The following is a 20,551-nucleotide window of genomic DNA, read 5'->3' on the forward strand; positions in this document are numbered from 1 at the left end:
TACCATCACACTTACCTTGCCAATTACATCATTACGACTAAGCTTGTCTTTATCCATGACAGTTATGATTATAGTGGTCTCTCTGAGTTTTTCGGTGGGGATATCAAATATGAAGGATTCATTAAATACGGGATTTAGACACCTCTTCATAACCACTGTCTTTTTCTTTTCAACCCTCTTGTCCTTGTACATTAGCCAAACCTTCACATAAGGATCTGAAAAAGTAAACACAACCATCAACTATTGTATAAGTATTGTATTTACTGTTTTGCCACAATTTCTTTACATGCTTCTCACTCACCCGGTAGATTACCTTACTACAAATAGTTTCCTGCTGTATCTATTGATAATCTCAATTTTGTGACTTGAACCTAACATGATGAGCAGTGTTCCTAGAGTTGTATAAGTTTCCAAAGGCTTTCTTTGGTATGATATTAGTACTAACTAGTGCTAGTAGGTAAGTAATAAGACCATGATACCATATCACTAAAAGTATCTAAGTGTTAGGAGCTTAAACAATAGGACATATACAGGTTATTATATCACTAAAAGTTTCAATACACCTGGCTGTCCAACATCTTTTTCTGAAGCCAACAACATTTACAAGGGCCGCCATCAGGAAAGGGTGGGGTGGGGGAGACAAGGCATACTGCCGTACTGCAGTAGTAAAGAAAGGCCCATAGCAAAATAGGAGCAGGGCCTTCATGACAGGAGTGTAAGGGGCTGCCCAGCGAAAGGAGAAGGGGGGGGGGGGGAGTTAGAGGTGGAAGAGAGAAGTTAAAATTTGAAAGATGCGTTGGGAGGAGCACTAAGAGATAGGAAAGTGAGGAAAGGGGGCTGGAGAAAAGATACAGTTAAAAAGGGGGCTGTGTCGGAAGTCGTCACAGTTTTTACAAGAAGAAAATTGAGGGAGGAAGCAGGTAGGATTAATGGAGTCTTTTGACCCATTAATGAGTCAGCTTAGGGTTGCGGTGGCTTCACATGGTGAAGCTTGGCTGCAGGCTAGGGTCGCAGAAGCGGTGGGGGGCGCAGGAGGGGGGTCCCTCACAAGATAGATTAGAAGGGTTACGGCCTCGGAGGAGTAGAGCCCCTGTGTGCCTGAGTCCCAAACCCTTTAACAGAACTCAGCGCCATTCTGGGAGCCCCTCCAGGGACCCTCCTGGCTGGGCTGCCGGGTGCAGATCTGCCCGGGGGAGCGCTAAGTCAGGGAGGAATCCCCTTCACAGGCGGAGTTCAGGTGGAGGGGCTGTGGCTGACAGGGAGCGCAGCCCCTTGACAGAAAATGTGAAGGCCTCAGTGGGGGAGGCCTTGCTGAGGCCTGGGACCTCCAGCGGTGTGAGGTCCCAGGTAAGTGCAGGCAATGTGGGGGCTGTGGGCGCCAGGGGACGCAGCCCCCGTTTGAGGTCGGGTGCGGCCTTGTCAGGGGAGGCTGCACCTGAAGCCGGGGCCTCGCGTTCTGCGAGGCCCCGACGAGCGGCTTCCAGGAAAGGGGCTGCGGCTGTCAGGGAGCGCAGCCTCTGTTCGCCTGGGTTGCCAGAGCGGTGGTGGAGGGCCTCGCTGGAAGCTGGGGCCTCTCGTACTGCGAGAGCCCGGTGGAAGGTGGTGGTTGCCGGTTCGGGCAAGAACGCGGCCTGGGATGTTCCCTTACCTGGCAGATCGGAGGATCGTGGAAGGCCCCATGGTCGAGGCGGCTCCTGGTTCGGTGATGGAAGAAAGAAGATGGCGCCTGAAGCTGTTCCTCATGGTCGGAAGGCAACCGGAAGTGACGCGGGGTGGAGCCAGGCCGCGTCATCGGGAAGTGACGTAGGCCCGGCTTCAATCCCGGAAGACCACAGATCGGAGAGAGAAGTGTCCTCATCGGGTGAGGACGAAGCCGCGGGCCAGGTACCAGAGGCGGTGCGGGGCCCGGAACTTACGGCCGCAGGACCCCTGGCAGCGGGATGGCAAGGTAGGCCTTATGGGGGTTCCCTGGGGGGTTGGATCGTTCTGGGGTGGGGGAGGGACAGGGAAGCCATCATACGGAAGGAGGATGGGGGAGGGGGTTGGATGAGCAGGGGTTGTTTGGGGGGGGTTCAGGGAATACTGGCTGGATTGAAGGAGGTCGTACGCAGGCTGGAAGGGGGGGAAAAGGGGGTCATGAATACTGGCCCGGAGGGAAGTTTATGTGTGTTTTGAAGGGCCGCTGGGAGTTCATTTGAAGTAGGAAGTTCGGGAAAAGATTTTAAAAGGGGAATATGTAGACATTTTTTCTTTGTTGCCGCTGGAACGTTTTAATTTAGAGAGGGGGTCTGGGAGTGACGGGCGGAAAGATGAGAGTGAGTAAAGGAGGCAAAGGCTGATTCCCCGCAGGTTTCTTAATTGGCTTTAGGCCTTTAGCATTTTGGCGGGTGTGATAAGTGAAAAGCAGCCGGATCAATGCGCGGCTTTGTTTTGTTATTTAGATACTGTTCGGGAAGCATATAGGCAATATGAGGGGGCATGTTGGTTGCGTTATGATGAGCAGTTTCGCCAGAGGAAGGCGGTGAGACCGTCATTGAGGTGGGATCATAAGGACATAGGTTTGTGGATGAGGTTGATGGCAGTGGGGCAGCAAGGGGAGGCGCAGCTTTTTCAGGGGGGGAATAGCGGGCCCCAGACGGGGGGAGTGCAGACGGGGACTAAGAAGAAAGGCGTGTGCTGGTTATACAATGAAGGGGGTCGCAAGTTTGGGGGGAGTTGTCGATTTTGACATGAATGTTCGGGCTGTGGGGGTAACCACGGGCTGGCAAGATGCTTTAAGCACGGCTCCGGAAGGGGCGGGGAAGGGGTTGGCTAGAACATAACCTTCACTTACACCTGAATCTCTTTCTGGCTACACCAGACCTTTCATTTGAACCTGAATCTCTTTCTGGCTAGACTAGACTGTTTGCGGTGCAGCAAATCCACTGGGTTTTGTGTATGTTGGCCAAAAAATTTGCGGATGGGGTGTCGGTTGCAGCGGTGAACAGATTGGTGGCGGGCTTGGCGTTTGGTTTCAAGTTTAGGGGAATGTAGGATGTAACAAAGGTGTTTATTGTGCGTCAGGCTCTTAAAGGGTATAGGAGAGGTAGGAAGGTTCAGGACAGCAGGAGACCTTTGACGTTTGAGTTGTTACAGGGTTTGGTGGGGGGTTTGGAGGCACTTTCTTTTGGGAGGTATGAGGTATTGTTGTTTAAGGCTGCCTTTGTGATGGCGTTCTTTGGGGCCATGAGGGTTGGGGAGTTGGTTGGCCCGGCCAAAAACCGTCCCGGGGGGATTTTGGCGGAGGACGTGGTGCTTCATCCGAATAAGGTAAGTTTGAAGAATAGGAAGTTTAAAACTGATCAGTTAGGAAAAGGTTTTCAGGTGGAACTTTTTCCTTTAGTAGGTGCGGGGGTTTGCCCAGTGCAGTCGTTAGTAGAATTTGTGAAGGTTAGGCCTCATGGATTGGGCCCCCTTTTGGTGCATGAGGATGGGACGTTTTTGTCCCGTTTTCAGTTTGTGTCAGTTTTCCGGCAAGGTTTGAGTAGGTTAGGAGTACGGAATAAGGAATATTCTTCACACTTCTTTCGCATTGGGGCGGCCAGGTGGGGTGTCGGGGAGTCTGTCATTAAGAAAATGGGGGGACAGGGGAGGGGGGTGATCAAGGCATTACAGTGCATATTGTGGGTTGGCATGGTTTGTTTCTACTTGCAGGTTTGGACCCGGGCTTGGTGTGGATCCTTGGACATTCCTATGTGTTGTGGGGTGCCCGGAGAGCCAAGGTCAGGATGGACGGCAGGCAGCTGGGGGTGCCTCGGTCTGAAGCCACGGTTCGATGGATCGGGATTCCAGGTTTGCTATCGAGTCGGGTGGTGCCCGAGGTCAGGAAGTTTGCAGCGCTGGACAAACTGCCCAATGTGTTGTTAGTACATGCAGGTGGTAACGAGTTGGGTAAAAGAGGCACCAGGGATCTATCAGGGACATTAGGTTGGATCTTTTACGATTACAAGTAGAATTCCCGGGGATGTTGATTGTGTGGTCAGACATAGTAGCTAGGACCACGTGGAGTGGTGCGAGGTCTGTAGAAGGTGTCAATAGGGGACGGATTAAGGTTAATCAAGAGGTGGGTAGATTTTTGGCCAAGCATGGAGGAGTGGTTGTACGGCACAGGGAACTGGAGGAGGAGACGTGGCAGTACTTGAGGGGGGATGGTGTACACTAGAACCCCAAAGGGACGGATCTGTGGTTCTTGGGCCTGAAGGATGGTGTGCAACGGGCCCTGCGAGTGTGGAGGGGCGCTCAAGGATGAGTGGTCACCCTTGTGCGCTGTGGCGGTTGGGGTCTGGGGGAAGGTAAGTGCCCGGTGGTAATTTGGTGGTGAAGGGGCATCCCGGGTGGTGGAGTGCCCCCTTAAGATGGTTGAGGTGGGCCCCTGAGGCAAGGTGGGCCTAGGGGCCTTAACAGCGGTTTATGGTGGGTTGCAACTATTGCAACTGGAGGCGGGCTTTACCTTTCAAGACCTGCAGCCTGGGAAAAATCACTCAAAGTAGTAGACTAGGAGGATAGTCTAAAGTAAAATGGGGGGGTTAACATTTTAAATGTTGGGGGTTAGTAAAGGTTATTAAAAGGTAATAATTGGAGTTATCTATAAGGTATTTATAGTTATTTATGTTATTTACAGTGGTAAGGTTAATATTAATGTTATGTATGTTATTTATGGTATTTATCGGTAATTATTGTTATTTATGGTTAAATTTGTATTTATGGTTATTTATGCAGATTTTATGTAATTTATTTGTGTTTACAAATAAACGGCTGCTTGCCAGCCAATTTTAAGTCCAAAGAAAGTGTTGTGTCTTGATAAAGAAAGGGATAGGAGAGGGTGGTTGGTAAGCTAAGGTAATTGTTAAATAAGAGGTAAGAAGGGGAGGGAGGTAATATTTGGATAAATGATTGAAGGTTTGGGGGGGAGATGAAATGAGCATGGGCACCGGATCCGCACTACCCTAGTCAAGAGTTTTTGTTCTGGGCCCATTCGCTACTTTAAAAGCTGTCCTGTGCTGGCAGTTGCTAGTTGGAACAGGGCATGTGTTATTAGGAGGGTAAGTAGCAGCCTGGTGCTGATAATCAAATTCACTTGACAATTTGATTATTAGCACGTGTCACCACTACTAGCACAATGATGAAGGAGCAAAAATTTGAACATGTTTTACAGGCACATGACCCAGGTACTTTGAAGTCATTGATGTAACCATAAACTCTGTATACCTAAGTATATTAGAGAGAGAGAGACAAAGACACAGAGAATGTGCATACACACATATATACATATAAAGGGGTGGACAGTTTCCTAAGTCCCTGAAAAAGACATGGTGAAAGAAGGCCACATAGCAGGGAGACACACAAGACAAAGGGTATAGAAGAGAGAGACAGGATAGAAGAAGGTTGGAGAAGAAAGATACAAATTAGGAGAAGATTAGAGAAGAAAGAAAGGTGGAGTTGATAGAGCCACAGGAAAAAGGAGATGGGAAAAAAGACAGAAATGGCAAGAGCAGAGCTGAAAGAAACGTGGAGAAGAGAGAGCAAGAGTGACAGGAGAAAGGATGGGCCAGACTATCCAGAAGGGGAGCTAGGTGCAAGTGGAGTGTCAGGCCCCACTTACACCTGACTCCCTTGTGGTTTAGCCAAATCCCCTATTTGGTCCTGGTTCTCTTTTTGTTTGGTCCAAAACCAGCAAGTGCAGCACTTGACTGCTCTGCTAGTTTAGCTCCAGTTGCACCTGGCTAACCAGCAGAGGGGCCAGTGTAGAGTCTAGTCTAGCCAGAAAGAGATTCAGGTTCAAATGAAAGGTCTGGTGTAGCCAGAAAGAGATTCAGGTGTAAGTGAAGGTTATGTTCTAGCCAGAAAGAGATTCAGGTGTAAGTGAAGCGTATGTTCTAGCCAGAAAGAGAATCAGGTGTAAGTGAAGTGTATGTTCTAGCCAGAAATAGATACAGGTGTAAGTGAAGTGTATGTTCTAGCCAGAAAGAGATTCAAGTGGAAGTGGAGGGTCTGGTTAGCCAGCAATGGTACCAGATGCTAGTGCAGCCTGAATAAGGCTAATATTTAATATATTGCTGCATATTTATAGCCCTTTTTTTGGGATCCAGGCCCGGAGTGTCCTAGAAGGAATGGAATGCACATGGCCTCTGATAATAAAAGGCACCTTTCTTTGTGACAGGGGGAAAGTCCAGGTGGGCCAGCTGCAAAGGCTGTGTGTAGCCTGTGAGCTAGAAATAGGTCTCCCTCAAGGTCTAAATTTTGTGTTTTTGCATCTAATTCTGTGATGACTTTGATCCCCTGCAAGAAAACACAGGAGTTTCTTTGTGCTTTTGTGAATAAAAGTGCACAAAGCTCCCTGAAATCGGAACTAAAGTGTGCAGTACCTATCTGCAGTGAGTGTGTTTTAAAGCTTATCCCCACATTACTAATTACACCATGTCATTATTTACCTAATAAAGAATCAACAATGCACCCTTTGAAAAAATACACTTTTACCACATCTGTTGGAAATAAGAAGGTATGAAGCAGCCAGGGGCTGCTAATCAAATGCATTTGATGTATTGATGATCAATAAAAGTGTGATCACCTGGTCTGGAACATTCAGGTGTGTGTTAACACAACATCAGCAATGATCTCAGATAAGTAATTATTGTTGCTCACGATTCTGGGAAGGGTTATAAATGACCTTCCAAACAATTTAAAGTCCATCATTTTACATTGAGGAACAATATTCAAAAGTGAAAAAAACATTCAAGACAGTTTCTATTTTTATTCTGGACATCCCAGGAAATTCAGCACTAGGCCTCAACCAGAACAAAATGCTGTGGTAGGACTTTAAAAGAGCTGTGCATAAATTATCGCCTGCAAACCACTGTAAACTGAAGCAATGTTATAAAGAAAAGAAGTCCAAATTACCTCCCCTATGATTTCAGGGACTGTTAAAAGTCAAAAAGAAAACAAATAATTTACTTTTTTCATAGTGCTTTTATTTCTACAAGCTATTAAATCATAAAGTATACTTAGTTTTTCATACATGGCTTCTCCATTTGTTAATTAAATAATGATATGGTGGAATCTGCTTGTGTTGTTGTTTACCATCCGAGGTTAGAATAAAAGAATATTAGAACCTGCTAAGGACCTGATGATTTTTATATTAGGTCCTGATATGTAAAACCTTAGAATAAAAAAAATTACTTTATTTGATGATTTTGTGTATATATATATATATATATATATATATATATATATATAAGCATGGTTACATTTTTAGTTTGAAAACTGTACTGTGCTCAAGATTGATTCTTGTTCTTACCCTGAAAGAGAGAGACTAGTCCACTGCACAGAACTTCTCCTTTCATAATCCTCTTTATGCAGCATATCATTAATTTAACCCACAAGAATCAATCATTAATTTACTTTTTTTAGACATGCTTTGCCATCATTTTAAATTTATTTCCAGTCACACCACGCAAATAAACCTACACATAAAATCGTGCCCAGCATCTCAGAGGGCCACCAAACTCCAGCTCCTCTAAACTGGATTATTTTATACTTGCTCAGATCCTTTCTATACCGCTTCAATAAATAATGACTTAAACAGTCCAAAGAACAGCATATTAGTTGGTGAGATCAATATGCTGAAAAAGTGAGAGTTTATAGTTGGATACTAGGGACAAAACTGGATATTTATCTATCTATAAGTGGATAACTGGTGCTGGATAGCTGGGTAACACCACTGACCTGTGTTTTCTGTATCACAGTGTGGCAGTAAGATAGAATACATCAGATAGCAGGTATGTACCCCCTTATTTTGTTGGTGAAGGTTTTTTTGGGATTATTAAAAAACAGGTGAAATTGGAGACAGGAAGAGGGTGTCTAAGATGTGAAGTTAGAAACGAATTCAAAGCTGTACTACTATATGGGTTATAAAAAAGTTACTAGCAAGAATGATAGCTTAAAAGCATTCAGGCTTCTTTTCATGGCAAAGTGTACTATATATTGGTGTTTTAAAATGAACTAGAATAAAAATCGAAAGTGACAATCAGTGGTGTATTTAAAATGAACGTGTGCCATGACTATGAACACTAAAGCACTTGTTGCTTGTTCAGGCTGGCAGCACAATGATGGTTTATTAGTGGCTACTGCAACTGCAAGGAACAAAATCCACGTCATCTACCACCCCAATCCATTCCAGAGCAATTTTTACTTTTTTTTGCCATGAACCTGTTCACTTACAATAGCTTTGTCATTAAATAGGATAACAAAGTAATGCATATTTAGGTATTTGATTTTAGTAATATTATCCTGCAAAAAAATGATTTAATTCTTTTTGGGTTTTCACAAGTCAAAGTAAAAAAAACTGTTTAAACTGAGACAATAACACAAATTATTTTTAGTTGACATTTTTTAAATAAAACACTAAAAATAAAGTATTAGGAAATTGAAAAAAAAAACAAAAATAGGTTAGGTTGTATCTCTTCTCGATTTTGCATCTGATCAGTATTTATATACACAGTGTATATAAGCAGCTCCTGCTGACTTTTTGACAAATTACTGAAAAGTGTGAGAACTGACTTATATTTAGGTCACTGAGGCTTTAGTGAAGTCTCAAACAATGTGAATATAATGTAGTGAACCATGAGTGAAAAATACCTTCATATTAAAAGCAACTAGTGAGCCCAAAGTTGGGTTTAATACCATTCTTTTACTGCCTGATAACAATGTGGATTGTTTAGTGGTCAAACTCTGGGCACAGGTGCAGATCAAAGTTCACATCAAATATATATACATAAAGTTTGGGGGGCCTCAAAAATGTATTGATGCTGACTTATAGTCTATTAGACAGTCAGGTAAGGCAGGTATCTGTAATTGTGGAAATTTGTGTCACTCTTCTTGTTCTAAAGCTTTTAAATATTTGGATTTATTACAAGAGTGACTCGAAAGGTTTCAAGAAAACTTTAGCCAAAAGGAGTATTGCTTATTGCTACTACTGAAATTGTGAAATGACTCAAAACAAGTTAAATCTACTGCACAGCAGCAGAACCTAGTTTGTCAATCTAGTACTTGCACAATTAGGTACAAATATGAATATAAGGTGTGGATTCACTTGCAGGATGCTTACTCCACATTAGTGTATTAGGAGAGTATATGCATTAAAATATTACCAGGATATTTCTCTTAGGATATGTTTTCTTTAAAAAAAAAAAATATATATTTTTTATAAAATATTATTAATACTACATTAGCATAATGCAGTTTAAAAATATAAATAACATTTTCAAACATATGTTTGCTTTCATTTTGTACAAACCTGAGGTTCCCCCGATGTCCATGGCTTTTAGATTCCGTGCCTTGATGATGTTGACGATAATAGAATTTGCTGAGGGATTGTAACAAAGGGAGAGCAGCAATTCACCACGGCTTCCCTGTAATGCACAATAAAGCTGAAATTACCAGTCTACATCAGCATTTTTAAATATTTGTTGATAGTTATTGATGGAAGAGATGAGATGGTATTTTTGGTTCCAGTACTTTAAACAGGTAAACAGTTCATTTATATTCACAAATGTAAAACTTGAAGCTCGATGAAAATTATCACTCATCAAAATAGCATGACGATTGTTTTATTAATAAAAAAAAACAACAACAGTAATATATTATTAACAATATTATATTTTTATGATTTGCACTTGTAGGGATTAAAATACAATAGCACACTTCCCACCTGTGTCTGTTCAATAGATATGTACTTAACTAAGATAAACATAGTGTGAAGTGTATGTATGTATGTATATATGTGTTTTTTTATGGCTTTGAGTCAAGTTATGAGAAAAATATAAGGAGTAATTATTATTTAATGAAAACAACATAATCTAAACAATAAATAGTAGACATTGGTAGCTAGTCTAATGGTCTTCAATATGCTTCAATTATTTTACAAGCATTCAACCAGTGGATTCATAGGGCCTGATTTATGAAAGCTCTCCAAGGCTGGAAAGGATACACTTTTATTAGTGAAGCTGGGTGATCCAGAAAACCTGGAATGGATCCAGTTCAGGGTTGAAAACATTTGCTAACAATTAGCAAATGACTTTTGGAAAATCCATCCCCGGTTTGCTGGACCACCCAGCTTCACTGATGAAAGTATTCTCTCCAGACTTGGATAGTTTTAATAAATCAGGCTCATACTATAGAAATACATGTTCCAGGTGGGTAACTCAGAAAAAATAAAAGTCATTTGATCAGCATGACAACTGGCAAACAAGCACTTATAGAAGTAAAGTTCAGCAAGGGCAACCTTCATAGTTCTCTTGGTATTGGTTTCCAGTAATAGAAATGTCTATAAAGGAAAGAGTAATGTAGGGCAGCACGGTGGCTCAGAGGTTAGCGCTCTGGTCTTTTCAGCGCTAGGTCCCAGGTTCAAATCTCGGCCAGGACTACCTGCATGGAGTTTGCAGGTTCTCCCTGTGTTTGTGTGGGTGTACTCCGGTTTCCTCCCACATTAAGTTAATTGGGTTCCCCCAAAAATTGACCTTGGACTGTTTTAAAGACATATGACCTAGGTAGGGACATTAGATTGTGAGCCCCTTTGAGGGACAGGTAGTGACATGTCTATGGATGGGCTCTGTACAGGGCTGCGTAACATGATGGTGCTATATAAATGCTGTGTAATAATAATAATGTTTCATGTGTTTTGAGCTGATAACTTTTTTAAGGATGGGCTTAGCTGATAATAGCAGAGGTAAACTATGCACAAAGACAGGAATAGTTTAAGCAGGTTTTTCCTGCACTAAGGACCTAGGCACGAAGGCAAAACCTCCTGGCTTCAGAACCTGTAACAGGACGTTATAGGATTTTACCAAAACAAGTTAATCCAGTATGTCAGTCATAAACCCTGGAGCTCCCCACCATGTGTACATGACTCATACACCATCCACAATCTTGCAAGCCAGTAACTCACAATCTCTATACACACGCACACAATTTTCTGCTATTACGCAAAAGAAGATCCACTGGAAAATTTGTCCTTAAAATGTCAGTAGTCAGTCCGAAAAAGACTGTTATAAGATGTATGAGATTCTACCCTTTGATCTTTGTGGATGGGGATGGGGTGAACCTATTGAATTTAATTGATCCTTCATAAACTTGACATGACTTGTTTGCCTTTGATCTGTATTTACAAACACATCCAAACAATTTATGTCTAATTGATTGGATCAGAAGTAAAAGTTAGTCCATGTGTACTTAGCCTTAGGTCTATAAACATTTTCACTTTCACATTTGGCTCTGTACAGCACAATATTATTTTAAATAAGGCCATTGAGCAAAATAATTGTATAGGCTTTTAACTCTAATTTTAGGGCTTTAACAAAATATTAGAAGAGCCTTTAGGAATCACATTCATTTTGCTCTAGCCCTCCCAACTTTGAGAGCTTGAAAGTAACTGGACATGCTAACAAAAATAAAATGACTATTTGTAATACTTTATTGGTAAATGACTGCCTGAAACCCATAAACTTTACCAAATATTGGGTGGCTTCCCAAGCGATGCCAGACCTTCAATGCAGTTATCTTTGGCTGTCATTTGTTTTATTGATTTGTCAGCTTTTGGTTTTTAATGTGAAATATAAGTTCAACTGATTTGAGGTCAGGTGACATTCTTTTCTTTGCGTCCAACATCTCTTGGGTTGTTCACATGTAAGTTTTCAATTATTATTCATACTATTAGTGTCAGCAGTCAGGTCATTAATAAACACAGGTAGTAACATTTAATTTGGTTGCATACACATCTTTCTCTAACACTGACTCCACTATGTTCCAAGTGGCAATATTTGGATTATAAACCATTTTTTCTGTTCTCCATACTCATCATTTTTCATCATCCTGTTACATGTTAATGTTTGTTTTATCTGTACTAGGAATATTGCTCCAGTTCTGAGCAAACTTTTTATATTATTTCTGGCAAGGTCTTATCTTATAATAATATAATAATAATTTTACACTGTCAACTGTCTTTCATTTTTTTTTTTTTTTTTTTGCTTTATCTGCCTAGTGATTGCTTTCTTTACTTGTATTGACAGTTCATATCTCATTTGTATTTGTATCTCAGAGAGAATTTACAGGTATGGCTTTACAATACAAACTTTACACTTGAAACTAACTGTAAATCCTTTGCCCGCTTTATTGGTAATTAAATAATGAGGTAACAGCCCACATGTGGGCACAGAACTGCTTGTCAGTCAATTGTATAATTATAATTATCCACATGTTAAAAACAACTGATGTAACTTCTAGAGTTCTAAAATACCATCATTACTATATTTTCGTCCAAATATTTTTGGACCTGTGTTTGAAAGAATAATACACATAAATGATTCGTGTTGATGATTATATGACTCTCCCACATGTCTGTAACATGAAGTGACTGATCTGTGACACGCAGACATTCCCACATAGCAATCAGGACCAAATAAGTGATTGGGATTTAGGTGTCAGAGCGGGAACAAGTATATGCCTGCACTGATAATGATATATTTGCTAAAATAATCGCAATGTATGTAACTGACCTAGGGAGAATTGTTTTCCTTCAACTACGGTACAATTTCATATACATATACATATTGTATGCATATACACTAAGAGTAAAGATCATATAAACAATTCTTTCTTTTTATATGTACAGATTTATTTGCTTTCCCTTTATACTCTTACCCCCTTACTCCCCTTTTTGCGCACCCCCCCCCCTCACACACACACAAAACTTTCCAATTTTTTGCCCTGAGGGGCATGGGGTTCTGTACAGACCACAGTGAAATGTAATCCTCTGGAAAACTTTTTTGCCTTGATGTCCTGTAATGCCACTCTCTGTGCTTAGCCCAAATGTACAAGGTTTATATTCCCCTATTAAACAGCTAAGGCATTCTGCCACTGTTGCTGCCACTAAGTTGTTGTCACTTGTTTACAGGAGACCCAGTACATACTATATACAGATATTTATGGCTAATAGGCCTTCTAAACAGAAAGGAGTCCTTGTAGGCTTTAAACACTTGCTACTATTCACTTGATTCATAAAAGAGGGATCCAAATGGCCAATATCCTATTTAAATGGGTCAGTTATGTGATACTTATGTCACAATAATCTCCTATGCTCTTAATAGTAAACCACTTCCATTTTTTCTTTAACTTTCCCATAGAGATACAACCTTGCCAATAAGGCACACTGCGGATATGAAAGGATTTTGTTATCCATTCCTCTTTTAACAAAAGATATACCCCCATCCCTTTAGTCTGTTAGGTCTGGGCCTGCTATTGGATCCTCTTGCTAAACTCTTGGGGCAATATAACCTAGCTAACTGGACCAGAATAGATCATAACTTCCTTCTCCTGATTCTCTCCTGTGAATTTCTCTCAATACCCTGGTCAGACTATCATGTGATCTCACACTAGCCTCGCTGTATGAACAGCCAAGAAGAGATTGTGATTGTGGATTTTTTCCACTCTTAATACTTCTTTTGTGAGAATAGCACTCTGTGGAACACTTATGAGGTAATCATTCATAGACATCTCATTCAGCTTGCTTCCTGTAAGACAAAAACAAGAGAAGCCTCTTGTTACTCTGTTGGCACAATTCATCCTGGTCTATCAGGCATCAACTAGAACCTGCGTGCAATCCCTTATCTTCCTACATCTCTCAGTAGGTACTTCACTGGGCTAGTTCTATATGAAAGAAAATAAACCTGACACTCTTTTAGCCAATCACCTATGGCACACCACTAGAGTGGTTAAACCGATATGCCTGCACATTCATTCAACTTTGGTTCCTCTTGCCTCCCCCAAAAAAATACTGGTGGAATTCACCCATGGGCCCTATACACATGTCAAGAGCCTGTCTCCCTATACAGCTTGTGCTTCTTGCTTGATACCCTGCACCTCCCCCCTCTTCCTGACTCATTACTCTAAATTTTTGAAAACCCCAATCACTCCCTTGAAGACCCAATGGGCAATCAAGTATCTGAAACCTAACAAACATCCAAACGCGTATACTTTGACATAATGCAGAAAGTAATCACCCTGCTCATCCTCTATTTAACTCACCTCTTTAACCAACTACCCGGACTGTGGGTATTTACATGATACCCAAACCTAACAGAAACCATAGGTCTGGGTTAATTATAAGTTTTTCTTCTTGCTCAATCTAGACTCCTAGCTATGATTTTAGTGAGAGGATTCAACACAGGAATGCTGCAACAAGTGGGGGATAGCTTCCATATATCCATTCATCTTAATCACCTTGTAAGGACAGGATACATTGTAGATATTCTACTATCACTGAACATCAGGAAGGCATTTGACACCGTTTTCCCATTTAATGAAGCTACTATCTTACTGAATTTTAGGTTGTATTTCCTCTCTATTATTAAACCTAGAGCATGGTGGCTCAGGGGTTAGCACTCCGGCCTTTGCAGCGCTAGGTCCCAGGTTCGATCCCCAGCCAGGACATTATCTGCATGGAGTTTGCAGGTTCTGCCTGTGTCTGCGTGGGTTTCCTCCGGGTACTCTGGTTTCATCCCAAAAACATGCAGTTAGGTTAACTGGCTTCTCCCTAACAATTGACCTTAGACTATAATAATCACATATGACTATGGTAGGGTCATTAGATTGTGAGCTCCTTTGAGGGACAGTTAGTGACATGACTATGGACTATGTACAGTGCTGTGTAATATGATGGTACTGTATAATAATAATATACAGGTGTCCAATCCCAATTATTTCTCCTTTTAGCAGGGTAAACGCCAAGGATGTCCTCTCTTATTCCACTACTATTTGCTTTGGCTATAGAATTGATAGCATTATTTATAAAGTCCAATTACAGGGTCAAGAAACTAGAAATACCATCATACGATTAGCCTTTTTGTTGATGATGTAGCTTCCTTATGAACCCAGTATCCTTCATCCCAAATCTTTTCCAGGTTATAGAGGTTTTCACCAAAGTATGGGGTTTGCGTCAACAACACCAAGTCATATGCTCTTAAATATTTTCTTAAATGGCTCCTTCCTTCTGGATAGTTATTCGGTGCCCCTTGCTCCCCAGAGTTTACACATATGGGATGATGTCAAGTATTCTGGGAAATTATTGTCTGTGCAGGACAGCTGGCCACCTTTGCTGACAACCTGCTATTTCCACTGGGTTCCAACAACCCTACCCAATTTCATTGTTGGATTTCCAATGGCTTTTACAGGGTTAGGGACCTCGCTATCTTGACTGAGTCCCCACCTTCTTATTTTTACAAGCCCCTGACTCAGAATGGGTTTCTTACCTCCAGCTTAAGCATCCTTTTTTACATTTATAATTTTTATAAGCTTTATGTCACCTGCAAATATCAATCAATTCACTAAAATTGAGAACAGATTTGGGATATGTATTTTATAATGAATCTTAAGTAGTTCCAATAATATTTTGCAGATTTTTCCAGTTATGCTCCTAGGCACAGTGCTAGTGTCATTTGCAAATGTGGCAGACAATCTTGCTAATTGTGTTATTGCTGTTGTTGTTTCACTCTGGGCCTTTCTTGGTTTATTGGGAATTATGAACCAGCACAGTCTGTAGTAAGAAGGCGTGCATTCAGCTCTCCAGATTCTTGGCTTTGTTACAAGCTCACACAAATACACACACACAGCAATACAGGTGATAAAAATATGCAAAGTGAGAACATGCAATTATATCATTAGCAAAGCAAAAGGATACAAAGTATCCCTTGCATGTTCATTTCTATGAATTTGCTGGCTCTTTGAATTGCTGTATTTATGTTGTGATACTGTGTGTCTGCCCTTAGGACAATGACAAGCAGTGGAATGGCTGTGTGTTATCAAAGAGGAGAGATGAATGAACTGTAAATAATGGGCATTCCAAATAAAGAACATGGCAGGAGTCCAAGCTGTGTTTATGGATACATATCAGTGTCTGTATTGCTCATGTAAACTATTTCTATGGACAGAAGGTTTGTGTAAGTTTACATTATCTGCCAATGTGTCAAATTGTACTCTGTAGAAAAACTAAAACCAGCTCTATATCTGCTATACCCTACAGCTGTCCTTTGACTTTGTAACTTAATAGTTTATATCTTTCATTGTCATGTGTCCAAGGCCTGTCATTCGGTAAATCCCAAAATTCTGATTATTTTGTGTTTGCAGTTGCCGAGCCATATCCTGCATGAACGCAGATAAGGGAATGTGGGCCTTTATACAGACATCAACAGTGGCATGTAAGCAGGTAGTGAAGATGGACACCCCTGGGAATAGGATAACACACAAAATATTTAATCATTAAGAGCTCAAGATTTTATTCCAGTTATGGTCCCACATATTCATGGCCCGTGGGAGTCTTTTTTTACTCTGCCTTGCAGAGACATGGTTGCTCCATCTTGCAGCAGATTGTCCCTTAGTCCTACCATGCAATGAATGCTAGTGCTAGTGCTAGTGCTGGATCTTCTCCTTTTGATTCAATATTTGGCCCTCTGTTTAGTTAGATTTACCAAAATTGAATGAGCATCTGCTTGAAAAAAATTAGGGGGCAAGGCTGCTCTTTTGCTCATTCTTTCAGAGTACTCTTCAGTTTTTTTCTCAGGACACATAATTTATGGAGCCATTCATACCCAAGACTGGTATAAAACAGTGCCAACGTGGTTTAACTAGGTTAGGAGTGGTTAGGGGTTAAGAGACAGTTAGGTTTAAGGTTAGGGGCTGGTGTTAAGTGTAAGGATTTGAAGCCCCCTGAGGTACAATAAGTGACATGACAAGGACTTTTTAAAGTACTATGTAATATGTTAGCGCTATATGGAAATAAAAGATAATACTTATACATGCATATTTTTAAAAGTGCAATCAAGGAGAAGTTCATTTATTTTTGCTTTCCTAAACAATGTCCTCACCATAAAAAGATCCAGATCTGTTCTAGTGATCAAAATAACTACACGTTCTGTGAATAAATGGATAACATTGAAATCTGCTTAAAACCATTTAAAGAGTCCACAGAAACTGTCAGGTTTGATTGAATTTTGACTATCATATACATTGCTTATACTTTTGGAATTCATACATGGTATTTTTTAATCTCTAACTTCAACTGTGATTTTCTGGTACAGAATGATAATCCTAATTTAATCTGTTTGGGATGATTGACTTGGCAAATTTTTCCTCTCCTAAATACGTTACAGGAGATGAAATACTAATACCCACATTAATGTTCAAGATTAAAGAACATCAATCAAAACACAAAATGCATTTAGTAAAATCTGTAAAAATTTTGATTGTGTTGTTACTTTTCAAGGCAGAATTTGCAGCATTCCAATTTCCTTCGATTTGTAACAGATGGCATGACATTATAATATTTTTGTCCGCTTGTTAACTTTTTAGAGTAATGGTCCCTCAAAAGGAGGTTAAAGGATATCTAACATTTAACTCAGCCACAAAGGAGCCAATACAATTACATTTCATATGCAATTAGCAAAGTCAGCATATTTCTGTATTTTTTTCAAATGATGCTGTAGCTAAGACAGTGAACATATTATCCGACCACTCCTGGCACAGTACTTGTGTGTGTGTGTGTGTGTATATATATATATATATATATATGCATCTTCTTTTAGAATCAGCATGTGGTAGTTTGAGATTACGCATAGTGATTTAAATGGATCCTAGAGAATTACATTTTATCTCTACCTCATGAAAAAATTATGTAGAAACACTGTCAATAAAAACCACTGGTTTCTTAACTGCTCCATTTTCCTTTTACTAGTGTATGAAAATAACCAGTGGAATAATGTGAAGACTACATGAATATTTTAGTGCAATATAAACACTTTCTGTAGGTAAATTGCCTATTTATTTATACATGCTCAACATCAGATCTAAGAAAAGAATATGTGAGTCCGAAAGAGGGGCAGAGTTATGAGGTCACAAAAGAGAGACAGTAGCACTAAAAGAGACAGCTGGTGAATGGACAAAACAAGAATGTCCAACTAGAAGATGAGAAGATGTATACTTCAGAGCAAATTCCATAGTCAGAGCTAGATTAAGCTCGAACAGAGCCCCTGGAGAAAACACTAGGCAGGCCCTAGTAAAATAAATTACTGGCACAGGATTCTCCAATTTTTCCTGACTTGGCAAGGTGGCATCTGAATGTCAAAAGGTCTGAGTCCCCTCATAGAAACTCAGGTTTGCTAGACTGCCTATTCTTTATTCAGACCAGAAAAGTGTTAATAAATAGTATTTTTATTATTTAGAAAAATGTAAATGAATGTGCAATAAACCCAGCACCCGTAATAAGACCTATTTTACTTCACTAGAAGGTCTTAGATGGCTGGGGCCCAGGTTAACTACCTATTTGGTGGTGGTAGGTATTTCAGCACATATGAGCTACTAGCCCCAAAAAGATCTTTACTTGTCTGCACTTTGCCAGACACACAAACATAGCGCAGCCATCATTTTTCTTCATTATAGTCCCCGATCTGTGTTATAGTGGATCAAGTAGGGATCTCAAGCTGCAATTCAATTTTTTATAATTCTCAATGTGTTCTGTTTAGAGCACATTTAATCCACCATAACTCAATTAGTCCTTCGGGGTGGCCATTGCTCACAACTGCTATTGATGTTTGTTGCAGCCCACAAATGGCTTTGACCCCTATTTAAATATTCTAAACATGTAGTGAAAACACTTTCAAAGCATGCCTTCACTCCTGTAGCTATTGGCATTGTATAGCAATCCATTAAAGTTTACAACAAAGGCACTGAAATCACAGATTCCCTTTCTTTATTTTCTATGCCATTGGCACTGAGATATGCTGAGAAGGTTGCAAACAGGTAGATACGTCTTGTTTTATTGCAGAAAAGAAAAGGAATATCTCTGTTCAGTGTAACACCAAAACATATTGGTAGGTTAATTGGCTTTCACCCAAAAATTGGCCCTAGACTATGAATAGGCACACTAAATTATGAGATGTGTAATATATCTCTGCTGTACAAATACTTGATAACAATGGCAAAAAGTTAAACATTTCTAGATAGTAACCATTTAACATTTCTTTGCACAATATAAAGGTTCCAATTATCATCAAGATTATGCTAACCCTTTACAATCAATCCTCCTTAAAATGTTGTATTCGTGAATAATCCCATATTACTTTTAATCTCCATCATCTGTCAAAACTGTTTTACTTTGAAATCTGTCCTTTTCTGATGTTCATTGGCTTAAAGTCATCATCCTTCCAAGTTTGATTACTAGGTTTTAGCCTTTCATATCTTATGAATCCTGCTGCAATACTTATTATTCCAATCATAATAATTCTAAATGAGTATATTAGATTGCCTAGAGGTAAAAGACACAGCTATCCGGGTCATTTTATTCTGGTGAGATATTACATGACAGGCTGTTGTATTTCACCTTACAATTGAACCACTAGCGACTCATACCTTCATATGTTTATTAATATAATTATTATTAATATTATTAAAAATCTGTAATGCTAGTACCATGTAATTTTTTGGTAATCTAAAGTATAATATAGCCTAAACTTTTCTTCAAATGGTGGACTCTACATAAGCATAGGGTCTGAATAACCTAATATAGAGATTGGATCAATCTGTGAATCATGACATATCTCTTAAATCAAATTGTTTATGTCTGTTAAAAGACAGGATTAGAGCTGGGTTTTAATGACAGATTTCTATATATTAGTGACAGATTCATATTAACAGATAAATTGTTTCGTTCCTCCAGGGTTGAGTGGACAATTCATTGAATTTTATTTTGTTGCAAAGTTACAGATTTTATGTTTGCCAAAATTTTGTGTAAAATAGCCAAGTGATCCCAACCCAGTGGAAAAACAAACAGTCATGTGATTGGCATGTCAGCGCTACCACAGCCATTTGTTCATAAACAAAGCATTAGAGTTCAGGTTATTGTTAGTTTGTGTTACATGTGGGGATGGGGTTACAATAAAGGTTAACTCTAGAGTTAAAGAGGTACCATTAGAGTTAGGGATCAGAAGAAGAGGTCTATAATAGTTTAAAGGTGCTTCCCTAAGCCTCCCTCCCTCCATTAAAGAATACAAAAGGTTTTCACTTTCATTGATTCCAATGCATCTTGCCTTCCCCAATAACTGCACTTTGTCTAACTGTTTCCCCGACTTTGCAAAAACTCTTAATTTCACTCATTCATACTCTCCAATCAAAATCATACACATAATTCTGCTACTTCCATTCTGTCATAAATTTACACATAGATGCCACAGCCCATTATTACAATATTTTAAAGGAGAAAAGAGAACTTTTCATAATTGAAGGGATTTCAGAGGCATCAACAAAACATTTTTACACCAGTCAAATTTTAAAACACTATATTAGACTTTTTTAATTTGTTCCATTGACATACAAATGGAAAAGAAAAAAAAAACATCAACACAAGACAATTGTACATATTAAAAAACAAATCAATCATTCGGTAGTCTTATTCTCTCACTTGGGAGCTAATTCT

The 20,551-nt window shown here is 40.0% G+C and overlaps 2 protein-coding genes across 6 annotated transcripts in view; both read right to left on the reverse strand.

Annotated features, from left to right (window-relative positions):
- Positions 1-20,551, reverse strand: part of MRPL23 (mitochondrial ribosomal protein L23) — a 706,510-nt gene that overhangs the window by 535,376 nt on the left and 150,583 nt on the right. The window lies entirely within an intron of this gene.
- The window catches only part of SYT7 (synaptotagmin 7), a 251,363-nt gene that overhangs the window by 6,823 nt on the left and 223,989 nt on the right, over positions 1-20,551 (reverse strand). For all 5 annotated transcript variants that reach the window (XM_072421753.1, XM_072421756.1, XM_072421755.1 and 2 more), the window contains 2 exons: positions 9,332-9,446; positions 16-215 (listed from right to left, as the gene is read on the reverse strand). In XM_072421753.1, coding sequence (XP_072277854.1) covers positions 16-215; positions 9,332-9,446 — 315 coding nt within the window. The remainder of the gene's footprint in view (positions 1-15; positions 216-9,331; positions 9,447-20,551) is intronic.

The sequence above is a fragment of the Pyxicephalus adspersus genome, chromosome 9 (genome assembly GCF_032062135.1).
Source record: "Pyxicephalus adspersus chromosome 9, UCB_Pads_2.0, whole genome shotgun sequence".
NCBI classification, from domain to species: Eukaryota; Metazoa; Chordata; class Amphibia; order Anura; family Pyxicephalidae; genus Pyxicephalus; species Pyxicephalus adspersus.